Raw genomic sequence first — 26,372 nt, 5'->3', positions numbered from 1 at the left:
CAGTATATTCATGCTCAGATTCTCACTCTGATGTTCTCACACTCTCTTTTATTAATGTTGTGGTTGCTGTTTTTTGGAGTTTCGGCGCACAGCAGCCCACAAATTTCATTAGTGTCTTAGGTAATTACGGCAGATCTAATGGAAAGCTGTCATATTTCTGCAGTTAATGGGCTCTGCGTGGAGGCTGCTGAGGTGAAGGGCTTTCAGAAAGGTCAGCTGACTCACCACTGCTGCTTACCCCCTTCAGCTCTACCTACCCACACCTCTTAAATCTCAATCAGAGATGGGAAGCGTGGCCATTCATTAGCTTGGTATCCAGTGGCTGTCTCTTTCATCTCATGCCTCACGTGCCTACCGCCACACAACTGGCGCCCCATCTTTCACTGATCCCCCCCCTTCCTCAGTAGAAACACTTTTCACGGACCCCCCAAGGTACAGGGTGTCGGACTACTGGGAAACTGCTATTGAACCCCTCCAGCTCACACACACACACCAACCTCCCTGCCTCTCTCCCTTGCTGCCTACATATCTTCCTCCTCCACGCTGAAACCATCACGATCCTTCTATGTCTCCCGGCTCTGCTCCTGTTTTTTTTTTTTTTTTTTCCTTCCTCGACTGCCAATCAGCGGCACATTTCTCACAGAACTACTTGTGGCAAGAAAGAATGACAGCGAGCTTGAATGTGTGCGTGCGTGCTTGTGCACCCAAGCACGCGCATACGGACAACAAAGCCTCACACTAAGCTGAGGGCGGCTCCAAGGTCCCCCCCGAGGCAGAGCAGAGATTGAGTTCATTATTCAGTAGGAGTGTGCTCCAGCTGTGAGAGGAGAGAGATGGCGAGCCGCTCTTTCAGTGTTGTGGCTCCTCCAACCCCGCCGTCCATTGGGAATGAGCACAAAATATTGCAAAGGACGGAGACTTTAACTGTCTCACACGTACATGGACATACAGCATTTTCTACTTCTCAGCTCCTAATAGTGAACACTGGAGTTTTATGTTTGAACACAATATCACGCTGAGCGTACTTCTCGTGCGTCCATTTTGGTCTGTAATTTTCTGGTTTCATTGTATTATAGAGTATGCAGTGCCCTCGATGTGACTATAACGTACACATGAAGCAGCACTTATCCAGAATTCTTATGTATCCCTAGATGGCAGTAGTAAGTCAGTACATTGCCTGCCACAGAGAAGAGTCTGTCTTTGAATGTGTGTGAGAGCGTGTGTCTGCAGTCTGCTTTCCTATGAGGTTGAAGTGTTTTTGGTCCAATTTCCAAAATACATTTTAACAAGGGATAATAAAAGAAAAAAGGAGCAGAATTTTCAAAATGCTCTCGATACCATGCTTTTCCTCACTTACAGGACCAGGGTTTCTCCTTCAATCATGAAGAAAGACGGATTGTATGAGCTTTTTTTGTCAGTTTTCATACAATGGCAGTTGACTTGAAATTGCCTTGTTAAAATTGCTCTCCAAATAGCTTAGTACAAGCACAGGAAGTGTCATCACAGTTACTCTTTGTGAGAATTAAATGTATGATGTCCATCTCCTCTGAGATGTGCATGAAACTGCATGGAGGCGCAGTCAACTCATATACAATAGCAAATGTTCGTTTATGTTGACATGATTGTTCAAGACGAGTAATATCTAGCCCAAACATGTTTGATGCCATTGTTTTAGTTATGGCCGACTGATGAGAGCGAAGACTCTTAAATCGGTTTGTTGGTGGCATACAGACACACATGAAACCCTCACATTACCCAGAGAGAGCACATCAAAGGCGCAGTTTACATTCGCCTTTTCAAAAAAATGCAGATCATTTAAGACATGATGAGCGTGCAGTGATTCATGCAGCAAATGGCTTGTCATCCCACTGCTTGATTAACAAGCACTGAGACCCTGGGGAACACCCGTGGTTCCTCATCACTTTATGGCCCTGGCAGAGGACAGCGGTCGCCCTCCACAGCAAGACAGAACCAACTCCCAATCAGTGCATTTCCTGCTTTTCCGACGAATAACTGTCAAAATAAACAAAACGCATGTCAGACCAGATTTGCAGGCTGATCTTTGCTCATTCCTCATTTTCTTAAATTGCTTTTGACTTCTGAGGGGAATCTTCTGGCAACCCAGCTGGGAAGAATGCTGAGGCTGTAAACTGAGGCAAAAATCATAGCGTCGGAGTTATTAGCCTGATAATGAGCCCACAACTATGATGGGGGCCAAGCAGGGTCAATAGCTGCTGCTAATTTTGGGCGGCATCACCATCTGAAGCAAGAGCAGCTAAGTGCAGCTGAACGCAGGACGAGGGCTGGCACGCCGTGCCGTGGTGCCATCACTCATGGTCATCGAGAGGAGCTCCAAGGGCACGATGCTAGAAAACGAGCCACAGAGCGTCACCTCAAACAGATGTACAACCCTGAGGTCATGTGGGGTGTGCGCTGTGTGACTGTGTAGCTGCATGTCAGTGTGTATTCATGACAGGCGGACAGGCCCCATTCAGTTCTATATGTCAGAACCTGTGCCACAAGTGAGTGACACACAATGCATGAGTGGCTATTAGGCTGCCCTAGCCTACGCCATTCAGTAGCACAACTGCCACTGGCTCTTGATTCCCTCTGACACGTCTGCACTAAAGCCGAGCCCGCTGGGCCACACTGAGCATTCCCCTTATTGACAGGTGCATGCCCCCTTTGTGCAGGGCAACACTCAGATTTACTAAAAAAGGTGTTAAATTTAAGCTGATGCGATTGTGTACAGGTGGATGACTTTTGCTAATTGAGAGCAAAGGTGAAAAGAGGAGGCAGGTAAGTACACAATACTAACAGTGACATAGCTCCAGAGCATATGAATCATTCAGGTAAGCGATTTTTAACGGTGAGAAAAAGCTGAGGCGGTTCAATCAAAATGTAACCACTGTGATTGCGATGGAAAAATGCAGTCTGCTCTCAGCATTCAAGGGGGAAAAAAAGAAAAAAGAAAGCCTCATGGAATTATTCATCTGGGGTTTTTTTTGTTTTGTTTTCAGAAGCAGGAAACAGTGCAATCCTGGCAGCGAGAAACAGCAGAAAGTCAATGTGATGCGTCCTTAAAGACTTGGACTTCCTCATTCTTTGTGACAACTCAATAATAAAACATGACAGATCGTTCCGCATGAAAGTTCAGCCTGTTGCCATCTCATCCAAGATACATTTCTTTGTCACCTTAAACAATGTTTCTCTTAATGAATTTCTAACGGTGTGACAGGAGATGGCTGCTTATATTTGAGTAGCACTAACAGCTCGGTTCATCGGTGGATAATGAATATGTGTTCCCGAATCATCTGCATTTAGGAGGCACATTTAAAGAGGCCGTGTGAATAGAACTAAGTCTACAGTGATGTAGCTCTCGATTTCTCCCTGCCGTTAGGTCAAGGGATAGTTATTAACAGAGACTATGCTTAGTCACTTCATTAGCACCAGTCTCCAGCTATTAGTATTAGATCTATTACTTGCCAAAGGTCTGTTCTCATTGCTAAAAGCACCATGCAACATGTAGTAAATTAATGAAGATAACAAATCATTCCAAAGGTTCAGAGAGTGCTTTTAGAGGGATTTTAGCTGGACTGTAGCATCTCGTGACCAGCCGTGGGCAGTCTGCTGTGTGGGTAGTCTTCACTCGCCTGCACACTTACCTTTTTACCTACCTTTTGACTTCTCAGGTACTTGACCAGTCCAGGAGAGAGCTTTTTTTTTTCTTCTTGTCTTTGCCACATTGATTTCTGGTGTAAGCACTGAGGTTGAACACACCACTGACTGATGGACCGTACAGGTTTATTTTTGATGAAAAGTAAAGTCCATTGTACAGGTTTCATGGATGATGAGCGTCTCTCCTCAGGACACATCATATGTGTTCTTGAGATATAACAAACATGTTAAAGGGGTAAAACACGTGAACGTAGGTGGCAAAACAATCACATCAGTAGATCCATGTAGTAGCTGTTCTGGAGATTTCCCTATCACATAATCTTCATGAGCAGATGAGATTTTGTTATTTTTTCTCCATGATACCTTAAAGGTTGAGTTTCATTCTTGACAAACAATTAATAAAGCAACCTCACCTTTCTTTTCTAGCTGTTCCTCAGCTCCTAACCTGAACTCCATCTGCCGATGAAGGTCCTGTGATGTGATCCTGACCTCTACAATTGATGCCAAAAGGACTTTGAGGTAAATTTGTTTGGTCACCTGCTGTTTCCAAGGTCATGAATGAACACTGAAACTCAATTTGAAAAGCATTATTAGCAAAACATCTGTGGTTCTGCTGCTCTTAAAAGACCATCTCATGAGATCACGATGACCTGGTGGCAATGCAGCACCAGCATATAAAGCATGTAGAAGGTCTTATATATGTTACATTTTGTGATTAAGACTTTGGTATATGGTTTTAATTTGTGGGTTTTTAAAGCCTAGTGAGCCTATCACATCCAAATCCAGACTGAAAGCATTATTTCAGTGAACATATTGCTATTGGTTAATGTGACCAAGGCTTGTATTAAAGCGTGTGTGGGACTGTCAAAACTCTACCCACTCGCCACAGCCATATAAAGCCAGCCCATTGTCTGATGCCTTTGCATGTGTCAGCCTTCTTTTTCTGTGATATATTATTAGCTGTGCGTTATTGTTTTAAGTCAGTGCATAGAATTGGTGTTATGAGCATACAACCTTTTCTTCCACAGTCATTAAAGCAAATATGATAGTTGGTCAAATATTAGCCTTCCCCATCCTCACCCTCACCTGCTGCCTATGGGAGCCTATTTGTGGGACGAGATGTTGCAAGAAAACCGTGTTCTAGTTATGAACATGTCTTTTAAAATAGCTTATAGACAATGCTCAAGAAAAGAAAGTTTTATGTTTTCATGCAATAACTTATTTATAATTACTGTTTACTGTTGTTGATAATCAAGACTGCTATAAAAGTCTGCAAGATCCTAATTATGAATTACAATGATAGAATGTACTGTATTATAGTGACAGTCTTGATTAAAGGTTTAACGCCTCACTGTTTCCACTCATTGTATAAACAGATACAGGGGCTGGCTACAGTTAGAGAACAGCATACTAACCTTAACCCCAAGGCCCTAAAATACATTTTTCAGATTCAATGACTTAATATTTCAGTATCAGGAAGTCTAAATTCAAACATGATCATTTTTCATCTTAGCACCTGAGACTAAAATGGCTTTTTGAACCTCTTGAGCTGCAGAAGTGTTAAGAAACATTTTGCTCAGTGTATGCTTCCCGCAAGATTTTCATCTGGCTCGTTTCTTTTTTATTTCTCACTGAAAACAAGAGGACAAAAGACAGCAGCAGAAGGCCCAAAGTGGGCTGCATCGATTGACCAAGGGAGGTCTCAGCTGTACACATCCACTCAAAGTTCTCCAGTTAATTTTACTTCCTGTGCTTCAGTCAGTTTGCCCTAAAAATAATCACGCTTGCAACTGCAGCAACATAAGTGAATGACATTAAACCCTGTAGCCTACCAATTACTCTTCAGACAATGTTAGCTTGACCTCAGCTCTTACACTCACCTCCGCTGAGTTTTCATGGCAACACAAGGCGAAGAAATGGTCCAGCAGTCACTTCATGGACCGCTGGGTCGCCAAAAAGCTGTTAAAATGCAGCAACAGCACCAACATGACCACAGCACCTCACACAGATCAAATGTGACACACAGTCTAGCGTTTAGAAGTGCTGTTTTGAATTATTGTCATGTAGTCAGATGTTGCTGCCTTTTGGGATCTATGCTAAATAATAGCAGACTGCAGTGCTCTCTGAGTGGGCCAATGGGTGACAGTTTGGGGGTGCCCTTGGCTTGACTGTTAACAAGTCCTGCAGCTCCACCGTCTAATGTCACATGCTCACTTTGCTAGTTTCTAAGGTTTTTGCAGGCTCATTCTGTAGGACGCAGGGTTTTGTAGGAGCACTACTGGACCCTGTGCAGGAGAAGCTGAATTTACTCATGCCTCATCCTCCATTCTCTTACTTTTCATTCTTTTTGGAGGACCCCCCTCTGACTCGCACTCCACTGACTGCACAGCCAACCAATGTGATGAATTTCAGGCGAGCTGCGCCACCTTGACGGCATTTAATCATTGAGAAAAGCCAGGAAACGTACTCATTCTTTATCCTCCTACACTCCCACCCCGCCTTTCCCTCCGTCCCTCTGACTCTCATCTCTCCTGCAGTCTCCGGTGCGTCTGTTTGCTGTACGGAGCGGCGGTGTGCATGTGTCGCGGAGCGGGGGGAGCGCTGCACTGTTCTGCGCACTGGTTCACTGAATAACGGCGCTCGACAGCCGGGTGGTGGTGGAGGGGGAGAGTGGACCCGGACCAGGAGCAGGAGCAGGAGAAGCACCGTGGCTCTTGATAGCCCGCTCTCCGAAAACATGTCCGAGTTTTTTCTACTCGCCTTTCTAGCCCTGTTATCGGGATTATTTCCGTGCGCCGAGCCCTCGACAGTGTCGGACGAGCATAAAGGTAAGGATGAACCCGGGCCGTCGGGGATGCGCAGTCCGATCAAACTTGGCACCACAGGCCAGTGCAGTCTGGTGTTGTTACGGGCGCCAAACGTTGTGCAGTTGCTGGATCTCTGTTTGCCTTAAAAGGCACAATTCATGACTGATAAAGAGTTGATCACCTAAAATTGCTCGTCATTATTTCTCGTCCAGTGCGGGATGCCACGTTGGAAATCTGTCTCTTTTCTGTTATTGCCATTCGGGATGTTAAAAATGTTGCATTACAACGCGTCCCAGCTGATAAACGCCAAATAACGGCGCCACCTTTGTAACGAACTTGCCCGTTTAGCAGAGCTTTTGCAGGCGCGTAGCAGCGCAGTCCCACAGTGCAGCAGGTGAAAATATACCCGTGCCAAAGTGTGTTTTGTCTCTCTCGGAGCTGTAGACTTCATTTCTACCGTAGGATCATCTCAACATCTGATGGAGACGCAATTAACCAGACCGGTTCTGCACGGTCAACTCCAGACCTCCAGCGCAGTACCTCACAGTGGCGCTCATTCTTGTGAGGCACGTTGACTGTTGCATGTCTGGATTTGACAGGCTGATGGATTTGAGGTCTGTTACTAAATTGCAGCATATCTGTATTCATGCTGAGTGCTGTTTCAGGGGCTTCTCACATTCAGCGCTCTTTCCTTTTGGTGTCATATTGAATGTGAGGATCATTGAGGGTAAAGCCAACCAAACTTCCTTCACCTACGAGGCTGTTTTACTTGCAGACTGGAGTTCAGTTTATGTTGCCTGTATCTTCAACAGCTACAGTCATTGAGCATTACTTATTGAAAGTAGTTTTATGGATCCTCAAAGCAGTTAAAACCAGTAGGGTACGTGATTCCAATGGAAATCTGAATTTTTGCTGAAATATTTTTGCTCAGGCCTATACTTCAACTTCTTTTTGTCCAACCTTTAAATTTTTCAAGGCTCCCTTTTCATTAGAGACATGCTGAATGAATTATGAGCACAGGGCAGGCTATGTATAGTGTGAGAAAGATTGCAGTCAAAGCATTTTTCTTAAACAAAAAAAGCAAAAATGAATGCTTTTGTAAAACTTAGTATACCCATCGATTGTTGGCCAAGAGGTCACCGTTCCCTCGCTTCTTCATCCTTCAGCATAGCATTCATCATCAAGACCTGGCTTGTTGCGAGACCGCCCCAAATGTCACTAAATGCCCCCCCAGCACAGCATGGAAAACAGTGACTTAGTTTGCTTGGCAGTCGCAGTAGGCAAGAAAAACACTGTTTACCTCTCTCTGTGCATGAGATGAAAAGATGAATTTGGCTCTTGAACTCCCCGCGGATGCCCCTGCTGTGAGAGGGGGTGAAAGAAAAGAACACACCCACCTGAAATTTTAAAAGACTCTTTGGAGTTTGCATTTGTCAGCATTGCAGCACCGGGCTTTATTAGTGCAGCTTGAATCAAAGTGAAGAATTCTGCGCAGACTGGATTGCCTCATTTGGGCTACAACAATATTTAAACTGAGAACAGTTGCGCTGAGATGTAATCGGACACATACTTGGAAACTGCATCTTTGTCTGCAAACCAGTGCCGTCCTGCTCCTCTGCATTACAGCCAGGGGAAATGAAAGCTGTGTCTAAATGGCCACTAATGATAATAGCATTTCTTATTTCTTCCTACACCAAAGCTGGTTGTTAGCCAAATTAGTCAGAAATTAATTTACTTTGTGGTAATGGCGTCGTGACGTTGAATGCCAAGCAGTGAGCCCGTGGCTTCCTCTGCATGAACTTGAAGCATTTCCAGAGCTCATTCATAGAATCGCATTGTCTCTTTGAAGTGCCTCCACTGTGTTCCACTCCTTATCACTTGTTTCCGTCTAACATTGAGCACGCTGACCTGGCCGAGGCGGCGTGGCAGCACACTGCTGATGTGACAAAACCACAGGCTCGAGAAGTTCAGACACGCTGGTATGTTTATTAGAATTTTTTTTAAAATCAAAATACCCTTGATCTCAGTCAGTGACCTCAGCACCAGATAAGCATCATGTAGCACAAACAGCTCAAGGTTGTCTGAAATGTATACCGCGTTTAATAGATGATGGTATAGTGGAAGACACAGATAGGTCCATGCACTAATGCAGGGAGGGCTGCCTTTAGGAGCTAATTAAGTGAGATAGTATCGCAGAAGTGTGTGTGATTGCCTGTGCGTTTGTGCGTGCGTGCAAAGGGCAGCCACAAAATCCAGATGAAGTCATTGAGTGTCTGTGTGCAGTTTGATGACCAGTAGAGATTCACATACAAAGGAGTTTGTAGGTTTTCTTCATTTTAAACCCCTTAAATTTCCTTTGTATTTATAATGAGAGCCACCACCTGTTCAGGACAATTAATTTAAATATGTACATGCTATATGAATATAGTACAGAAAATTAAATTGTATATAGAAGCATGGGGGTGGTAATGTGAGAGAAACCAGCAAGTTAAACGGTGGAAGTCTACAACCAAAAACCCCATCCGCTCCTTCCAAAGCCACTCCCGGAAACACGCCTGAATGCTGCTGAAGGACGAGTCCATGAGAAAGCATTTGGGAGTGATGAGAGGACCGGTTCTTTAATGCATAAGTAACTCTGTTAAATGTGGCAGTCATATAAACACCAGCGAAATAACCGTCATGAACGTACCTTTCAGCCTGACTCAGCTGCCCGGCCCAGGGTGTGTGCTCTGTGCTGCTGAACCAGAGTCTGTCAGCCGAGGGAGTGCGTGCTACGTGGCGCCAAACCTGAGCATAAAGCCGAGCAAATATTGAAGCGCTGCTGAACATAAACGACAGACCTGGCTATTGTTAGCGCTCACAGCTGTTAAGCTAGCATGTTAGGATTGAGAAATTTTGGCTGCGCTTTCTCCGCCATTCTTATGTGACTAGCTCGCTAAAGCTTTAGCAGTATATCTGTGTTGTCTTGTGGAATGAAATGGTTGGATGGGCTTATTACAAGCCTGTAACAGCACAGATAGTGAATAATTTATTTATTTATTTAATTTTGGCATAGCTTTTTATTTGTTGACATGAAAAAACATTTTAGCAAATATTACAAAAATGCTTCAAATATACATTACCCACTCCAGGTTTAATTTCCCTGTTGGAATCTGGTATTTTTACCACTCAGTAAATACTTTACTGTTTGATTGATTGAATCGATTTGTTCATTGTTGGCCTGTGACCTTAATGATAAAAAAAAAATGCATTTTATTTTGTTTTCTATTGTCCCATTATTGTTCTGTCTTACTGGAAACCACACAGTCTTTTGTTTAATAAGATTAAAACGAACATAAATTGATTTTTTTTAAACATGGATGATGTACAATGACTGGATTTTCATATTTGAATTTAAAGGACAGGGCACTCCATGTTCAGTATGCTCGTCAGAAGGAATATAATTCAACCTGAAGAGCTTTCTAAAGCCTGATGATGTTATTTTCTCTGCTCAGGCCGAAGCCTTTTTCTGATAGCCTCAAGTTTCATCATGGCAATTGTAGGATGCAGTGCTTTTGGAACTTGAGCCATACTGGGGAGTAGAAGTTCAGATATTTCAGCCTATGCTGCTTCGATTTTGACCATTCTTTTTAAAATCTGTCTCTTGTGAGTCCTCTAACTTTATGGAAGTGCAACACTACTGGAGTACCACTTAAACTCAGCCAGTTACTTGGAAGAATGCCTGGGAGAGGAGGCAGAAAGCCTCAGGATAAACTTCAGGCTGTAGCATTTATTTTCTTATGCTAAGTGGTGTACAATTTTGAGTAATTTTACAGATAAATATGTTTTTTGGAAGTATATAGAATTCCAAGTGTTAGATGTGTTATAGTTGTTGTGTTAAATGTTAGAACTGTTGTTTTTCTAGTTTGTATATTTGCTACCAGAAGATGCCTTATGAATGTATGAATTTCCTATATACTGGGATGACTACAATAAATGTTTGGCACAACATGGAAATAAAAGTAATTACTACAAATACAGCTACTTCAAATAATAGCAATCGTAAGTACCGTCATCGGGTTGATAAATATTTGTTAGGCACAAAAATGTTTGACTAATGCTCTTTTTGAAGTTAAAATTGTCCTAATTTCATTGAATCGCTGTCTAATGAAAGCCAGGCTGTTGGCACAGTGTACCATTCAACAATTCATGGATTTGGGCATTCATAATCGGACATGTGCTCACTGACTATCTATAATTCTGCTTCTTTAGTGATGCTCAGTTAAATGAACGTTCATTCTCACCATTGTATCCTATCCCATTTGTTAGATGCCTTGGAAGCAGGAAATTGGTCACTAAATTACAGTTAGACATGAAAAATTGCATCCAAATGGAGATTATGTAAATCACTTACCTTAAGCAACACTAAACCAAGAATTCATACTGTTCTTAGTGGTCATGAGGCCTTTTTGTGACATTCAGTTGGTGTTATATGAAGATCAGGATGTTGTTTTTACAAAACTGCAGGGTAGTGACTAACAGATGACCTTCAAAGGTTGGGCTGAGTTCTGTTTTCATAGCTGTTTTGCGTCTTTTTCTGGAAGGCACTGACACAGAATGAGCCCGCCAGCTGCAAGGCCTCCTTTATAGCTCGGTTTTTCTCTCCGCATCCTGTTCTGACACGGCAGCAAAAGTGTCCACCTCAGCAATAGGTGATTCTCAGGACGGAAAGTGGCCCGCACTCACCCGGCTACCATGTCTTCACCCAGAGAGTGGAGAAACCGCATGTGGTTTCCAGTTAAAGCAGATGTGGGAACAGTAAATAAAGAGAAGGCAGAGGACGGGATGAAGGGACGGGTGGTCTGAATAGGAGGCGATGCACCAGTCAGCACTGTGTTTCTTCTTGTGCAAGTAGAAGTCAGCAAAAGGAAACTTGTGGAGTGGGCACCGGCTGGTGTTGTTATTGGCAGCCATGTCCATCGTTCTGTCCTTCAGGTGCTTTTTATTGACTATTACCTCACAAGTTTACCTTGGCTGGACAACCAGACGAGTCGTTGAATCAACCTGTCAGCTGGTAACATGTTGAGAAGGTCAGCTTCGGTTTGTACATGAGCAGATGAAGCACTTAAATCAAACCTCACTGTTTTTCCCCTCAAGTGTTTCATCCCACTCATTACTGGTTTTCGGTGCTTAGACAGCACTTTTTGCGGGATTGCACTCAGTCTTTACAAGGTATGAAAAGACATTAAAACAGCTGACACGTCTATCCGGTGATGTCAGCTAAGTGTTGCTGTCATTGAGCTCTTACATCTTTCTCAGGGCAGAGGTGAAGTATTGCCTCAAGCTACAGAAGGCAGCAATGAACCAGCCCCCACGCGTCTCATTACGGAGTACAGTATGATGGTAGGGCTCGGCTGACTCCTGCAGAACAAAGTTATTGAATGAAGCCATTGGATTTTGATAGTGTCACCTTTTAATATCACCTCTCACAGTCTTAATGGGTGACAATTGAATCAGTAATGGATTGGCTCAGGTTGTGAAAGCCATTGGCTGTAAATTGACTTGCGGCATTGATTACCAGTGGCAGGAGGAGCTTCATTTTTGACCCACATGATTTGTTTGTCATGATGTTCTGCTCAGAATGAATTATGCAGGTGGCATGAAGTTTCATATTAGCTTTTCCAAAATTTAATACAGTCTAAAATGTGAATGACGAATCGATAAGTCTTTTTTTCAGAGAAGCCCCATCTTGCAGTGGCATCTTAGAGCTGGGCTCCAACATATACTGAAATGGCTGCTTGATAAAGAAGTGTAGATAAATTATTAATGGAGGAAAGCATAACTGTTTTATTGCCAAATATGCTAATGAAAATGGGCCTCATAAGGGCAGTGGTGGGATAAACCGCTTCTCTCGCTAGTCGAGTTGAGTATGAGGTCATTAGTGGGTGATGGATAAGATAGAAGGCATCATAAAAGGAAATGTAAGGGTGATGTAATGTGCTTTGAGACAGAGAGAAAAACCTATGCACATGCACAAGCAGGACCATCTGCTGAAACACAAATTCAACAAACTATGAAGCAGTCTTGTGCTAAATGTCTTCTGTGGCACAGTGATGTTGGGAGCATTATCTTGGCCTGCCTGGATAGCATAGATTAAAGTTAGTATGCAGCTGCACGTGAACAATGAGGCCTGAGTTGAGTTTTTCTGTCTCAAAGAGAGGAAAGTGTCTCAGGCTTAAAGTATCTGCGGTTTGAAAGAGTGACTGCTAGCCGGATGGAGGCAGCACCCTGAGGAGATGCCCCCCTGCGTAATGCTACATGCTCAGCGTGTCGACGTCCAATGCAGTAGCAGTGGATGCCACTGTTGCTCTCACCTTCCTGCATTCTGTCCAGTCTGGCCCAGAGAACTGCAACTGTGGCCTTCCCTTTTGTTTATTTAGCTTTTGACCCACTGGCTAATGTATGCACTGCAGCATACGCCTCAAACATTCGCCTAAATACAGGCTTAAGGTAGCAGGGACCTCTTCTGCAGAGGTTGTGTTACCATGGGAATAGGTGGTGGAGAGCACTGTTTAAATATATACAGTACAGAGACGGAGCTGCAGCATTAACTTCGCTATTTTATAGTCTAACTTCACACTTAATTGTCAAGTCTGTTTTTTTTTCCCTTTAATCTATCCTTGCTAAAAGAACAGAGCCCCTTTGATTGATTAGCTGACTGGTTGGCATGCAGTTGGCTGACCTAAATCATTTCGGTGGAGGTGTTTTTCTATTGTTCTGGACTCCATTGGAGTGTGCAGAGTGACAAAATGACACCGAAAACGTTATATTAGTGTTATGAGCTGTCAGAGTTAACATGATGAAGCGAGCTGTTAATTTAAAAAGAGTTGAGGGGCAGGCGTCTTTTGAGGGAGCTATTCACCCTGCACAGAGAGTTTGCTCGTAGTTGTTTGAAGAAGCTGTTATACTTCTTGGCACACTCGCGTCCAAATACTAAACTGGCAATATGGACATCCCCTGGTTAATGTATGAGCCTGTGCGCGCCGAGCCTAGCCCTGCCTCAACAACAAGCGTCTTGCTGATTAATACTTTAAGATTTGATTCATCACTTTGTGTGGGCAGAGAACGTTTCCTGCGAGTTTCCATACCAGACACAGCAGGATTTAATTTAGGTGATTTGAATTTATGGATGCTCTGCCATGTTGCAGCACAACTTTGTGATTTAAAGTGGCCAACTCTGAATTTTAGTGGACAAAATCTATATATATGTTGGCTAGCATAGTTTTAAAATGATGATTTTCTGAATGGTGGGACACACCTGAAATTATTGGCCCACCAAATTGCGGGCAAAAGACAAATTGGCTATTGCAGACGGACCATGACCAATGTGCAGGTCAGAAGTGCTGGTGTCGAGCCCCGAGTGACAACGGTAGTGGCCAGAGGACCAGAGTGAGGGCTGCTGAAGCCTGGCTGGGGACTCTCTCTCCCAGCTGCCACCTGGCACAGACCGAGGGCTCAGGGCCCCATCATGCAGACTTGGCCCAGAAAACCAGAACAGGGGAGGGATTCATCCGTTCCCCAACAAGCTTCATTCAGCAGACAAACCCAAGGCCAGTTGGTGATGCTGCGCTGTGTCCTTTTTTTTAAAGAGAAACTAGTGCACTTAAGCAATTAAAAAATATTGAGCCATCGCGGTGATTCATTTTAATATACAACTCTGCAATAATCCATAATTTTTCCTTCATGAATTTAAACATAAAATGGTCATTCGGGACCAGCTGACCACAGAACTGAAGATATTTTCTTTTTGCCTGATTTGTTTTTCATTCTCACAAGTCATTGGTTTTAAAGAGCTGCAGTATATTTCAGTCATTAACCAGAAGATGAACACACAGAATGAAACCATCTTTAGTAAAGATGCAGGGCAGTGTGTGGTGTACAGTTTCTACGCAAGGCACGCAGCATTAAGGCTTTCTTGGTGCCTGAGATGCGTAAAAACCTTCTCTCACGCAAACTGTGTGTATTGTAGAGGCACACAAACATGCAAACAGACAGAAAAAACACATGCACATATCACAAAATAAGCTTCTCTAAATTGAATGTCTGTGCCCTGTCTGTGTTGAGGCTGTCTTCCCTGGCAGAGCTCTCTGTCGTGTAGTCCAGTTCGACGGACGATAGAAAGGGAAATTACTGGCATCGTTTTCGTGCCTGTGTGCAAGGCTACATAAAAGTCATTTTTTTTGTTAACTGCTATGATTTTTTTGGGCTGCACTAAGAATGTCCACCAGACTGATTGTTTCAATATGAATTTGGAGGAGTCAGTCTAAGTCTGTGTCCAAGCCTGACAGTGCATTAGAGAAGTTTTTGGGCCTAAAATATTTGTGAGATGGCCACTAAAGATGAATAATTTAATGCACTTTCGTAGCATAGTGCATGAATTGAAAATCAAAGATATAACCGCACTGTTGCCCCTCCTTACACCTGCAGCAAGCACACAATTCATTCAACAGCTGTGATGCTGCTGGCCCACGAGGACTGAGTTCAGGCTTGTGGCAGCACCATCACTGAGTTACTTTGTGTTAAAATTAGATTGCCAAATACATCACCACCAGCTGTCATCAGTCTGATTCAGTACGAGTCCCTAACATGCTTCCGAGCTGCTATTGATCTCTGATCCTCGCCACCCTCCTTACTCACATAGTGTTGGATTGGGAGTCCTATTAACTGTGTTCCCATCAATCACAGCTCGCCCATGTTTGTTTGCAGAAGTCTTTGATACGATTAAAGCCATGCTCTCACTCTGATGCTACGCAGTTTTTTCCCTTTCCATTTCTTGTGTCGGCTGATTTGAAATACATGCAGGCACTCCCCTCTTGCTTCAGTGATGTGCCTCACCGCTTCGCACCAGAGACCAGAGATTAAGCACTTGGGCCTCAAACATGTCGGCTGTCACAGGTATCTCTCACTGCTCAATGCCTGATAAGGGCAAGTTGTTTCTGAAACAGCTCTCACCAAGAAGAAAACCCCAGAGAAATAAAACCCCCTCTGGACTTACAGAGATTTAATATGTTTCTCTTAGAGTACATTCCGATGATTGCTTTTGTGGTGTTAGACATGTCAACAGTTGAAGAGAAGTACCGACATTTCACCTTTTGAAGAAGAAGAACAACTGGATTTTTTACTATTTACTGTTGATAAATGTTGACTGCCCATTCTTTTAGATCAGCCGTGCCATACCTCTTTCATTCCCATGTAAAACTTTTTTCCTCAGGCTCCTAATTCAGGCAAAAGCACAAAGAATGAGGAGCCAGCTGCAAGTAGGAGGTAGTTTCCTCTCGGGAAAAAGGGGGCAAACTGTCAAATAGATGTTGTGTATGTATGTTTTCTGCAGTAACATTAGAACGTACCTCATATGTGTTTATTTATGGAAGGGAAATTAAGTTCACGAGGAGCAACTTGTGATTTAGCATTGCTTCAAGATGCTAAAAAAGCTTTCAGATGTTTTCGGTGCTTGCGTAGCTGCAAGTTGCAATCAAGAATCAACTGGTTTGAGGGAACCATTCCAAAAATTATACCACTATCTTATGTTTTTATCTTTTGTCAAGCACCTTGTGCTGCATTTTTATGTATGAAAGGTGCTGTACAAATTAAGTTTGATTGAGTTTGATTGAAAAATGTCCACCTCAAATCAAAAAGCTGACATGGAAAATATTTACTTTACAGCCCTTATCACCTGATCTGAGTATGCACTCAGATCAAGTGATAAGTGGAAACTGACTCTATAACCACAGAGTAACATCATAACTGCCTCTGTTGCTTACTGATTATATCATAGAGTGAGCTTTTTAGCATGTATCAATAATCTGCATGTATAAATCAAAGACTTGCAAAACACATACAAAACAGATGTGTCTGCAGAAATGCCTACAAACGCCTGTGTGTATTTGTGTGTAACGCAGGCATGCGTGTGCGTGCAGATATGTGTTTGAAATTGTTGCTGGAGGTATGGTATGCAATAGTAATTAGGTGTAAATTGCACTTCATGCAGTAGGAGGTGGCCAATCAGTGGTACACAATTATCAAGTAAAGGTCACACCAGGACAGCGTTCAGCTATTGGAAACACATTAACTCACAGTCACAGTCATCATGAGACGAGGGCTGAAAACGTGGAGTTAATACCGGAGGTCATGACAAGATTTGATAAACCCTGCTTTGTTATAGAGAGGAGGCTGTTGGCTGGGTGCACGAGACCCCTGTTCCGTGAATGTCCCACCTGAGTGGTGTCGTTTGGTATTTTCATTTGGCCTCACACATCATAAGTGTGTTGTGTGAAGTTTTATCAAAGAAAACAGTTGCCAAGGAGTAGAAAGACTTACTAAGGAGAAATGATTTCCTCCACCTGGCCTTGTTTCACTCACAATTTAGCATCCAAAGACATAGAAAGTGAATAATTTGTGCGATTGTATAACTGTGGAACACACAGTGCCTGACAACATTTTCTGACTTTTGCTAGCCTGTATTAGCATGGCAGTTAACTACATAATCACAGTGTGCTGCAGTCCTGTCTGCAATTATGCTGAGTGCTATTTTCAAACATTGGACAAGATTTGTACATATAGTGACCAAACATAATTTAAACTTTGGCTTGTTTTATGTAATCCAATAAGTGCAGGCTGGTTTATGTTTAGCCGGGGCTCGTGTGAGGTTAATACTCTATTTTACGACACTATTGTCTCATCGTTTTAATATGCTCTCTGTCTGCCTCTCTCACACGCTCGCTCTCTCATGTCCTGCTCCTCTTTTCATCCCTGTCCAAGGAATTAATAGCCTTTGGTGGATAAAAATCAGTGGCATAATTCCAGGAAAGAAAATTTTACAGTTTGATGGGGCCAGGTGAACAGAAGGCAGCACAGACAGCGAAGTGAAGGTATTTTAGGATAGAAGAAAGCGGTGAAAAAGTGCAGCATCCTCTCGGAAATGTTTAATCACTACGCCTTCATGATCCATTTCTCCATGCTGGGGAGACATTTACGTTGATGTGCAACATGCGCACTCGTACGAAGCAACAGATTGCACGAGGGTTGCTTTGCGACATAGGTGTTATCGCTGTTGTAATCGGTGTTGTTCTGTGTTTGTTTGCTTGCTTTTGAAGTAACGGTTTGAAATTGATGTACAAACAGCAGTTAGTGCAGAGTTTGATGCTTGATGAATCATTGTCAACTCTGATTGTTGAAGCCCTTGAAGCCAAGGACTGTGTCATGTTTGTCCCAGCAGACATCACATCTGTTCTGATCATTACAGAATCACTTTATCCTCATTAACCAGGAAATGCCAGTTGTGTTTGCTGTAGTTTCTGTTTATTGTCATATTAAAGAAAATGTATTATAGTATAATGCACTTAATCAGAACAAAGTGGAATAACAGAGACAGATAAAAAGAAAAAAAGAAGGAACCTATTTAAAACAGCATGACAAATAACCAAATTAAGATGTTCGACTGTGGCTCACTGTAGACCTGAGCATATGAGGATTAAAATGAAAAAACACCTTGGGTTGAACTAGCTGTGTTTCAGTCGGAGCCACAGAAAACTAACATCTGCAGGGTGGTTGTGCAAACATTCACTGACAGCACAACTCAAGCAGTGTTGTGCAAGTCACGCTTAACTAGAGCTAATTTAAAAATCAGTTCACACAATTTAAAAAGAACTAGTTCTCATTCATAGTTCACAGTTTACAGTCATGAAAAATGATGTAGTTCATGTTCATTTCTTTTCTTTTTTTAATGAGTTGCAAAGGCTGCTAACCATGCCAGCATGGCAGTTTTTTTCCCCAGTATGGCAAAGTCATCGCCTGCCCTACTTTACCTCTGATTGGCTAGTACTTGTTGACTTAATTGGTTGCCTTGATTAGGTTTGGGCATGAGGAGTGAGATGGGTTAGGGTTAGGGCAGTGTGGCCCTCCTGCCCTGCATGTTTTAGATGTTTCCTGCTCCAACACACCTGATTCAAATGAGTGGCTCGTTATCAGGCCACTGCAGAGCTTGATCATTTGAATCAGGTGTGTTGGAGGAGGGAAACATCTAAAACATGCAGGGCAGTGGGGCCCGAGGACCGGAATTGAGAAACACTGGGTTAGGGTGAGAATGTCAGGGTGAGCCAATCATAGGTGGAGTAAGGCGGCTCATGCTTTGAGCTGTGAGCATCGTTAACTCTCGCAGGAATGAATGAAATGCAGGAATTGTGGAGCGTTCACGCACAACACTGAACACAAGCTAGTTCAAGCTCAAGTTGAAGGGTGCCATCTTCATACATTTTGATGTGCTGCTGTACATAGACATAAATTAATAATGAAAGCAGAAGAGGAATAAAATGCATAAATAACATGTAAACCAAAGCTTAGTTTTTCCAAGCACCACACATTGATGGTGCACTGAGCACCCTCTACAACACATTTTGTGCAACTAAAACAGAACTGTACATACTATTATCAGTGTAATTTACTGCAGATTATTGATTTTTCCAGTGTTTTTCTCATTTTGTCTGTAATAAAATGTCAGGAGATGGAGAAAAATGCCCATCAGAATTTCCTGTAGTCCAAATACTTTCATCAAAGAGCTTTATTTGTCCAACCAAAAGTCAAAAACCCAAAGATATAAAAACAAATGCGACAAATCTGCAAACTGGAATTCTGTCATCTGTCTATCAAATAGTTGCAGATTAGTTTCCTGTCGATCGACTAATTGATTAAGGGACGCAATGTTCGCCTGCATAAACGAAAGCGCTTTCTGATCAATGTGTCAGGTTACCAGCAGATATAAATCACAACTACTCAATAAATGTCCTTCCACATTTACATTTTGCCTATTATTCAGAGCAATAAATCCAAAAGCTGTGCCTAACGGTGAATTTGATTAATATGACAGAGTGTTGATTTAGTGGTGACTGTTCTTAAAGCGTTTCATCTCGTGGCTCATGAGTTTGGCTCAATCAGATGTACAGCAATTACATTTCACCCCCTGTTATTAACCTCTGAGATTGTCCAACAATCAAGATGGATCTGTCTTCTGTGCATTAATGTGGTGAGACATGGTGATGACAGTAATTGGCTGTGTGACTCTTAGCCTAATCTCTTATGCAGAGGTAGAAATTACCTGACAAGTGGCTTCTGTAACTGAGCGACCTCTCCTGAGATGCAGCTCACCAAAGCAGCCTATTAACTATGTTGACAAGTACGGCGTCTTGTCAGGTGTGTCAAGTCTTTTTGTGTGAAGCTCCTTAAAAGCGACTACAGTACATACCCAAAAAAAAAAAAAAAAAAAGAAATTCTAAAAATAAATCTTGCAAGAAGAGTGTCTTCAAGGGCTGTCATCATCAGTTGTGGCAAGCATGACATGACAGTTCTCATTTTTAGATACTCTCTTCTTGACCTTAGTCTTGTTCAGCTAACCAACATTTTCATGTCAGACTCAAATTTACCTCAGTGCTCTGATTCATCATTCGCAACAGCCGGTCAAGGCAAGGAGTACTGTATCAGCTCCCTGAAGCCTTTGATGCAGTAGCTTCAATCCAGAAATTAAGTCTGCGGAGATATTTCTAGGCAGCGTGTGTTTTCTGAGTGCACCAGCTTTTCGATTTCTCTGCCATGACGCCAAGCTCCCTGACACAGTTATCGGAGGTCAGGCTCCAGCATCTGTCTGCCCGACACACTCACTCACACAGGACATGTCGCTTATCTGTGTGGGTACAGTATCCCTGAGGAGGTCTCAGGGTGATGTCTTTGCCAGAACTGAATTTTACCAGTGGCTAAATATAGAGATCTGAAATGGTTACTTGTGGTGACAAATGGGGATGCGCTCATTCAAAAACAATGAAGCCATATTGGCAGCATTATTAACCTCATTAAATCGATCTGTATCAATGAGAATGATCCGCATTAAGTAAATTGGTTCAGATTATGGAAAATGGTTTTATTCGCTGTCTTGCCAAGAGTTAGATGAGATGATCAATAGCACTCTCGTATCTGTTCATTAAATACAAAGCTTCAGCCATGAGATGGTTACCTTAGCTTCGCACTGAGAGCAAAGGTAAACAGCTTGCTTGGCTCTATTCAGAGTCAAAAAAAAGAAAACCACACCTAGCAGCACCTCTAAATCTCATCACGAACACTATATGTCTAGAGCCCTTGCAGGTACAGCTACAAAAGTCTAAAAACAACACATTATGGTTTTACGAGGGGCCACACTTGTCCCAGTGCAGTAACTTCCTGGAGTTTTGACGTCACTCTAAAAAGTTATTGCGCCTGACCTAGAGGTAGTCTGACACGTATAGATCCCTGTGAAACAACGCTGTTTTTTGATTATATTTCATCATATTTTACAAATCAAACAAGCTGCCGCCAGTCTTTATAAGCTCCTGGCTGTAGCTTCAGTGGACAGATATGACAGTGGTGTCAGTCTTCTCATCTAACTGTCAGCAGGAATAAGCATATTTCCCAAAGGAGCTGCTGTATCTTCACTTTTTTATTGGTGTAGCAACGTTCGGAGGTGATGTGCACTTACAGCCTCTCGTTACCTCACATGCAGGCGAACGATCCCAATCAGGTCCACACAGCGAGGTATACGGATTTCTAAGGAATAGATAAAGATAACCTGAGAGGACGTACTGGGAGAGAAGAAATGGGATTGGACAAAAGCGGTAATGTTAATATAACAGTACCCTTTGCAGGTCTTTATACTATAAGTCACTGGTTTTATTGTTAAAGATATGAAACGCAGAGGAATAAGAGTCATGTTGCTTTGTTATTGCTTAGAAAAGACAAGCATACGTATTACACAGGTCAGCTCGAGTGTGATAGGAGCTTATGAATGTGGCATCTGATAGTCAAGCCCCGTTGCTCACACTGTGACATGAATACAGTGCTGCTGCAGAGCTGTTTGAGAATATAGAATGTGCAACGGCCAATGGAGCTGCGGGTCTTTTCCTCTAAATTGCTACCAAGGTCTAAATTTGGATGTTTATTCAAAGCCTGGGAGAGTCGAGGAGGGGGATTTGTATCTGGCCAGTATTTTGATGTGCCCAATCTGTTTTCTGCAAAGGCCGGAAGTATCTTCTCCTGCATGTTGAACTTGCTTATTTTGCTACAGATAATTTTTTTTTCCCCAATAGTTAGCAGGTTTTATTGATAACTTTGACAACTCTCCATGCACGTGCAAACAGCAATTGTGTCCATTATACGTGATTCTCAGTGAGGAAAGGGAAATGCAATTTAGGGTGTGATGCTGTCAGAGATTAAAAACGTCGTCAGCCACATCAAACAACTATCACTTTAAGAAGTGTTAGCCAGCCTGTTTCTTTTAGATGAGTGGTGGGACCTTTCTGCACCTCAAAATCTTTCATTTCCATAGCCGCCTCGGTGTGAATGTCTGCTCCAGGCAGTGTTTCCCTGTGGATCACAAGCTCTTCATTATTAAAGGCCCCTCGCCGACCATCCTCCACACTTCTATGACCTAATGACTTTCTGGAGAGCGGAGCCACAGCTTAAAGCTCATCCCTGTTTTGCTCTTTCTCTATCTTCTTCTGGAACAGCAGCCAAAGCGCTGCATCCTTGTTTTTATAACAGTTGGTAGGATGAGAAATTGGAATTGCCCTTTTGTGGCATTAAATATTGATGTATTCTCACACACAGAGTAGCGAACTAAAGTTGAACTAGACCAGTTTACATGAAAGAGGCAACGTGTAATTTTAGTTTCTTTCTTACCATCTTGTTGCTTTATTTAATTGTTGTACAGAAGTATTTTTTTTTTCTTTCTGTTAAACATTTTTTGTGCACTTTTTTACTTTTATTTGATAGTAACAAGTGAAGATGCCTGCTGGAACCACTCGACTACCAAAACTCTCCAGGAAGTCTCATTTTAAGTGGAAGCTGACAGGTTACACACTGAACACTGTTATTGTTATGAAGGTGTTTTTAGGACATCAATCTATCTTTGTGAAAGTATTCAACACGGGTGTCTTCTCAGCAAGGGCTCGTAAAAGTAATGAGACACCAGAAAGACTTTAACAAGGAGCCAACATTGTTATCTTTTATTCTTATTTTTCAGTCTTTGAAAATATTTGTCTTCTGCTGTGGCATCGTTTTGCTGCTTTCAACTGGAATTTTCTTATAAAGGTGTATTATGCAGGATTTTCCATATGAACACTGTATAGACTTCTAAAAAAGTAATCCTTCTCAATCATCACCTATGGCTGACTGGAAGCATGTGCTCTATTTATCTGCAGAGACCTGCCCTTTCCTTGCATTTTCTTATTTCGCTGTGCTCAGGATGATTCTGGGCTGCAGCCTATGGGCAGTGAGTGTGTAGCTATCAGCTGATAACGGCGTGCTGCTAAGGTTGCAAAACGTTAGCGACTAGTCTGATACTGTAATCTGTTTCATCTGTGTGTGACGCTCGGGAAGTTCTGCACAATTCTCCCATCTGGACACAAAGAGAAATAGTGCTGCAGTTGGATTGTTACCTGCTGTCTGTTACTTTAACTTAAATCACGTCATTATCATGACACGTGATTACTGCCTTCTGCTATGGCTGTTAGCGAGCAGACTGAAGACCACAAACCTTGGTGGCTAATTAAAGCCAGTAAACCAACTATTAGCAGTGCTGTTATATACACAAACAACGCCATTAAGACTCAATCAACACATTATTTGATGAAATATGTGCAGGATACCTCATGGCTCATTGTCCTGCAGGTGGTCAGGAGCTTGAGTCGATAGCCAACACCTTTTGCACATGCCGCACTTGGAGCACTCACACCAGTTTCAGTTGCTTTGCACAATAAAGGTAGTTAATTGTTGGTCGCATGGATGCATCTTTCCACCACTGTCCTCAGGCGAATGAGTCACTCTGTGATGAGACACATCTGCATTACATTTTTAGGTGTAATTCTGCACAAATTTGCATTATAAGCTATGTAGGCCAGTGATTGCACAAGGTCATCTGAGGAAATGATGTGATCAGAAACAGGGATATGGTCACTATATAATTGTCATTCTGTGTATTTCTTGTAATCAAAACGTCTAATTTTAGAGCAAGCAATCAATTTAATGAGATGTTTTCAGTTTTTCTTTCGTTTTTGAGTTCACTCTCCACATTCGGACAGGCTTGCGTGCGCACCCAGACGAGCAACATGTAAGTGATTTTTATTCGAATCACCTTTCGAGATTAAAGGAAAATCAGATTGGAAATCAGAGTCAATAGCTCGTACTGTATTTCTTCTTTCTGAAATATTGTTTGTTATTGGGAAACACTATAACCCACGAGAAGCCTGCTGCGTGACTGTGGCTGAGAAGTGTTATTGCTGAGAGGAGCGATGCGGCACAGAGGCTTTCAAAGCTTGTTGAGAATGTTGAAATTAAACATCTTATTAAGTAAATAATCTTAATGTATCACTTGAATGTTTTTCTGTCTTATAACTTTGCACATATTTTATTCTTATTGATATTTGTCTTGCAACTTGTCGACATCTTTTGTATTCCCCACTCTCAATAGCACCAACCTCTGTCTCTCCTATTGTAAATAGCCTGTCCCTGATATTTGCACAGTACATTACTGCATGTACTTCCTAATACACAGGCCGACTGTAACAACAATGATGCAAATAAAACAGAAGAGAAAGAAGGTGTCTGCAGCTCACTCCACTCCTTCCCTCGTGCACGGAGAATATCGAGCTAAAGGATTGTGGATTGTGGTCGTATTGGATGGTTATTCATGCAGAATATAAGAGTAACTTTTGACAATTTAGCCAGTTCTGGAAGTTTTTGATAGCGTTTGTGGACTTATGGTTTTGTCATTCTATTCTCTTTACAGTCTAGTGTAGCTTGTGCACTGTGCTTGTCTTTTATGCAGTACATCGGCAGTTCAAGAAAACAAGAATTCAGATTTCAAAACAATGGCACGCACTGCTAGTTCACATACGCGCACAGATGGAGTTAGACTGAGAGAATGTTTTGTTATGGCTACATTACGTTGACTTTGTGTGAATCCCCCAGTGTGGATAAAGCAATATTAAAGCTTTCAATTTCAATATTTAATGTCAGCCACCATGGTCTTGGAGCGTGCTTTAGGCCATCTATGTGTATTTTATATCTGCAGCATACTTGGCATGTTTTACAGTCTGGAAAATGACATCCTACACTTTTCTTTACCCATGAGTACATGGAAAAGTCAACTGTGGCCCTTAAGGAGTATATGTGCCACATTTAGTAAAGATTGAGTTATTATTATCTTTTCTACGGAGAAAACACAACAGGAATTATATTTGTTAGTACATATTACTACTACTCCTACTACTACTACTACTACTACTACTACATATGTGGAAGATCCACAAAGTAGCAGTTTACAATAACAAGTAAAAGATTTAACAGAGTTCTACTTTGGCCAACTAAACCAATTAACTTAAAACGCCTGAAGCTTGTAAATTTCCAGACATTTTCCAACATGCATTTAGGAGAGCTAAACAATACAACAATAATGTTTTGTGTCAGCATTATCATTGCAATGTATGCGCATATTTCACTGTTTGGACATCCTCCCAGGACTTGTGTGTACAGGCCCTCTCCTGTTGCACCTTCATCATGGACCTTTATCATTCTTATTGGTGCATTAACTTCGGTGACCTCATGTAATTTCCACATAGCAGCACCCAACTATTGCCAAGTCCACACGTTCATGAGTACAAGCAAAAAGCATAATTGAAGTGCTGTCGAGATTGCCAAACCAGCAGGTGGCAATATTACTCTCACCCTAAAGCCTTGTTGGCCAATCAGAAACCTGACAAACGCTGTTGCCGTTAGGTTACGTGTAACTGGAGGTCCGATTACTAAATTACAAATCCTGCAATGGCGACAGCATGACTCCTTCACAGTAGAAGGAAGGGATTTGTGTTGTGGAGGTGTTGATTTATGTAGCAATACATTGTGATCCTCTGTTCCTCAATAAGAGGAAAAGCAACCGTATGTTTGTTTAAATGTATAAAAAGTTCTGTTAGCAAATTTAGCACCAGCGCTATTTTGGCCGTTACTCTGTCAAAAACTCTGATGCCTCTGTGTTCAAGTCAACACTGCAAACAGAGTTTCTGAACAGGAGGTTTCTAAAAGGTCAGTTTTCAGTATCCAAAGAATGCATTTGTGTTTGGACGAAAGGCCAAACTGCATAGAAAAACCTGGATTTTGAAATACCTGTGTATGTGGGGACTGGGCCAATATTTCAGCGCTGATCTACTTCCAGTGGAAGTGAAAATACCTGTGGGTCGTGAGTCTTTAAGGCAACAAAGGGCAACCACGGCACATTATATCAACCACGTCACTGCTCACAATATCGTTTTAGTTTTCACTACTTTCACTTTTTAGTGGAGCAACATTAATTATGTTGTAGGAACAACACCAACACACTGATATCAAGTAATTGAAGAAGGTAGTGCTTTGCACAGTGTTTACCGGATTGCAACTTAAAAGCAGCTCAGAAAGAAACCATGAGTCAAGTTTAGACATGTAACCAGCTGCTCATTAGCACGATGATGATTTTATTTACTGAAGTGTACTGCAGCACATGGCGCCCAGTGCGTATGGGCTTACTTGTGTGTATTTTGTGTTGTTGCTGTGTATTTTTGTGGAGTTTATTTGTGAAACTTGAGTGCATACTAGAAACTCAGTCTCCATCCCTGTACGATGCCACAATTTCCATAGAATGTGCAGTCGACTGTTAATCTCACCAGATACTCGGAGGACTAGGCGAGAAGCATTAGAACAGCTGGAATCAAGCTGTAAAATGGAGGACTAGAGGGTGAAAAATCTCTCCAAAGACAGCACACTGAAACATTGCGAACCATTTCAATCAGCCAAGAGCAGCAG

At 42.3% G+C, this 26,372-nt stretch overlaps 1 protein-coding gene across 5 annotated transcripts in view; it reads left to right on the top strand.

Annotated features, from left to right (window-relative positions):
• Nucleotides 1-6,150: 6,150 nt before the first annotated feature.
• The window catches only part of lrp1bb (low density lipoprotein receptor-related protein 1Bb), a 238,565-nt gene continuing 218,343 nt past the window's right edge, over nt 6,151-26,372 (top strand). For all 5 annotated transcript variants that reach the window (XM_070975440.1, XM_070975443.1, XM_070975442.1 and 2 more), the window contains exon 1: nt 6,151-6,506. In XM_070975440.1, coding sequence (XP_070831541.1) covers nt 6,416-6,506 — 91 coding nt within the window. In that variant the 5' untranslated portion in view covers nt 6,151-6,415. The remainder of the gene's footprint in view (nt 6,507-26,372) is intronic.

This window comes from Chaetodon trifascialis, chromosome 12 (assembly GCF_039877785.1).
Source record: "Chaetodon trifascialis isolate fChaTrf1 chromosome 12, fChaTrf1.hap1, whole genome shotgun sequence".
In the NCBI taxonomy this organism is placed as follows: domain Eukaryota; kingdom Metazoa; phylum Chordata; class Actinopteri; order Chaetodontiformes; family Chaetodontidae; genus Chaetodon; species Chaetodon trifascialis.
The sequence above is the reverse complement of the archived record's forward strand: the minus strand, read 5'-3'. Positions and strand labels throughout refer to the sequence as shown.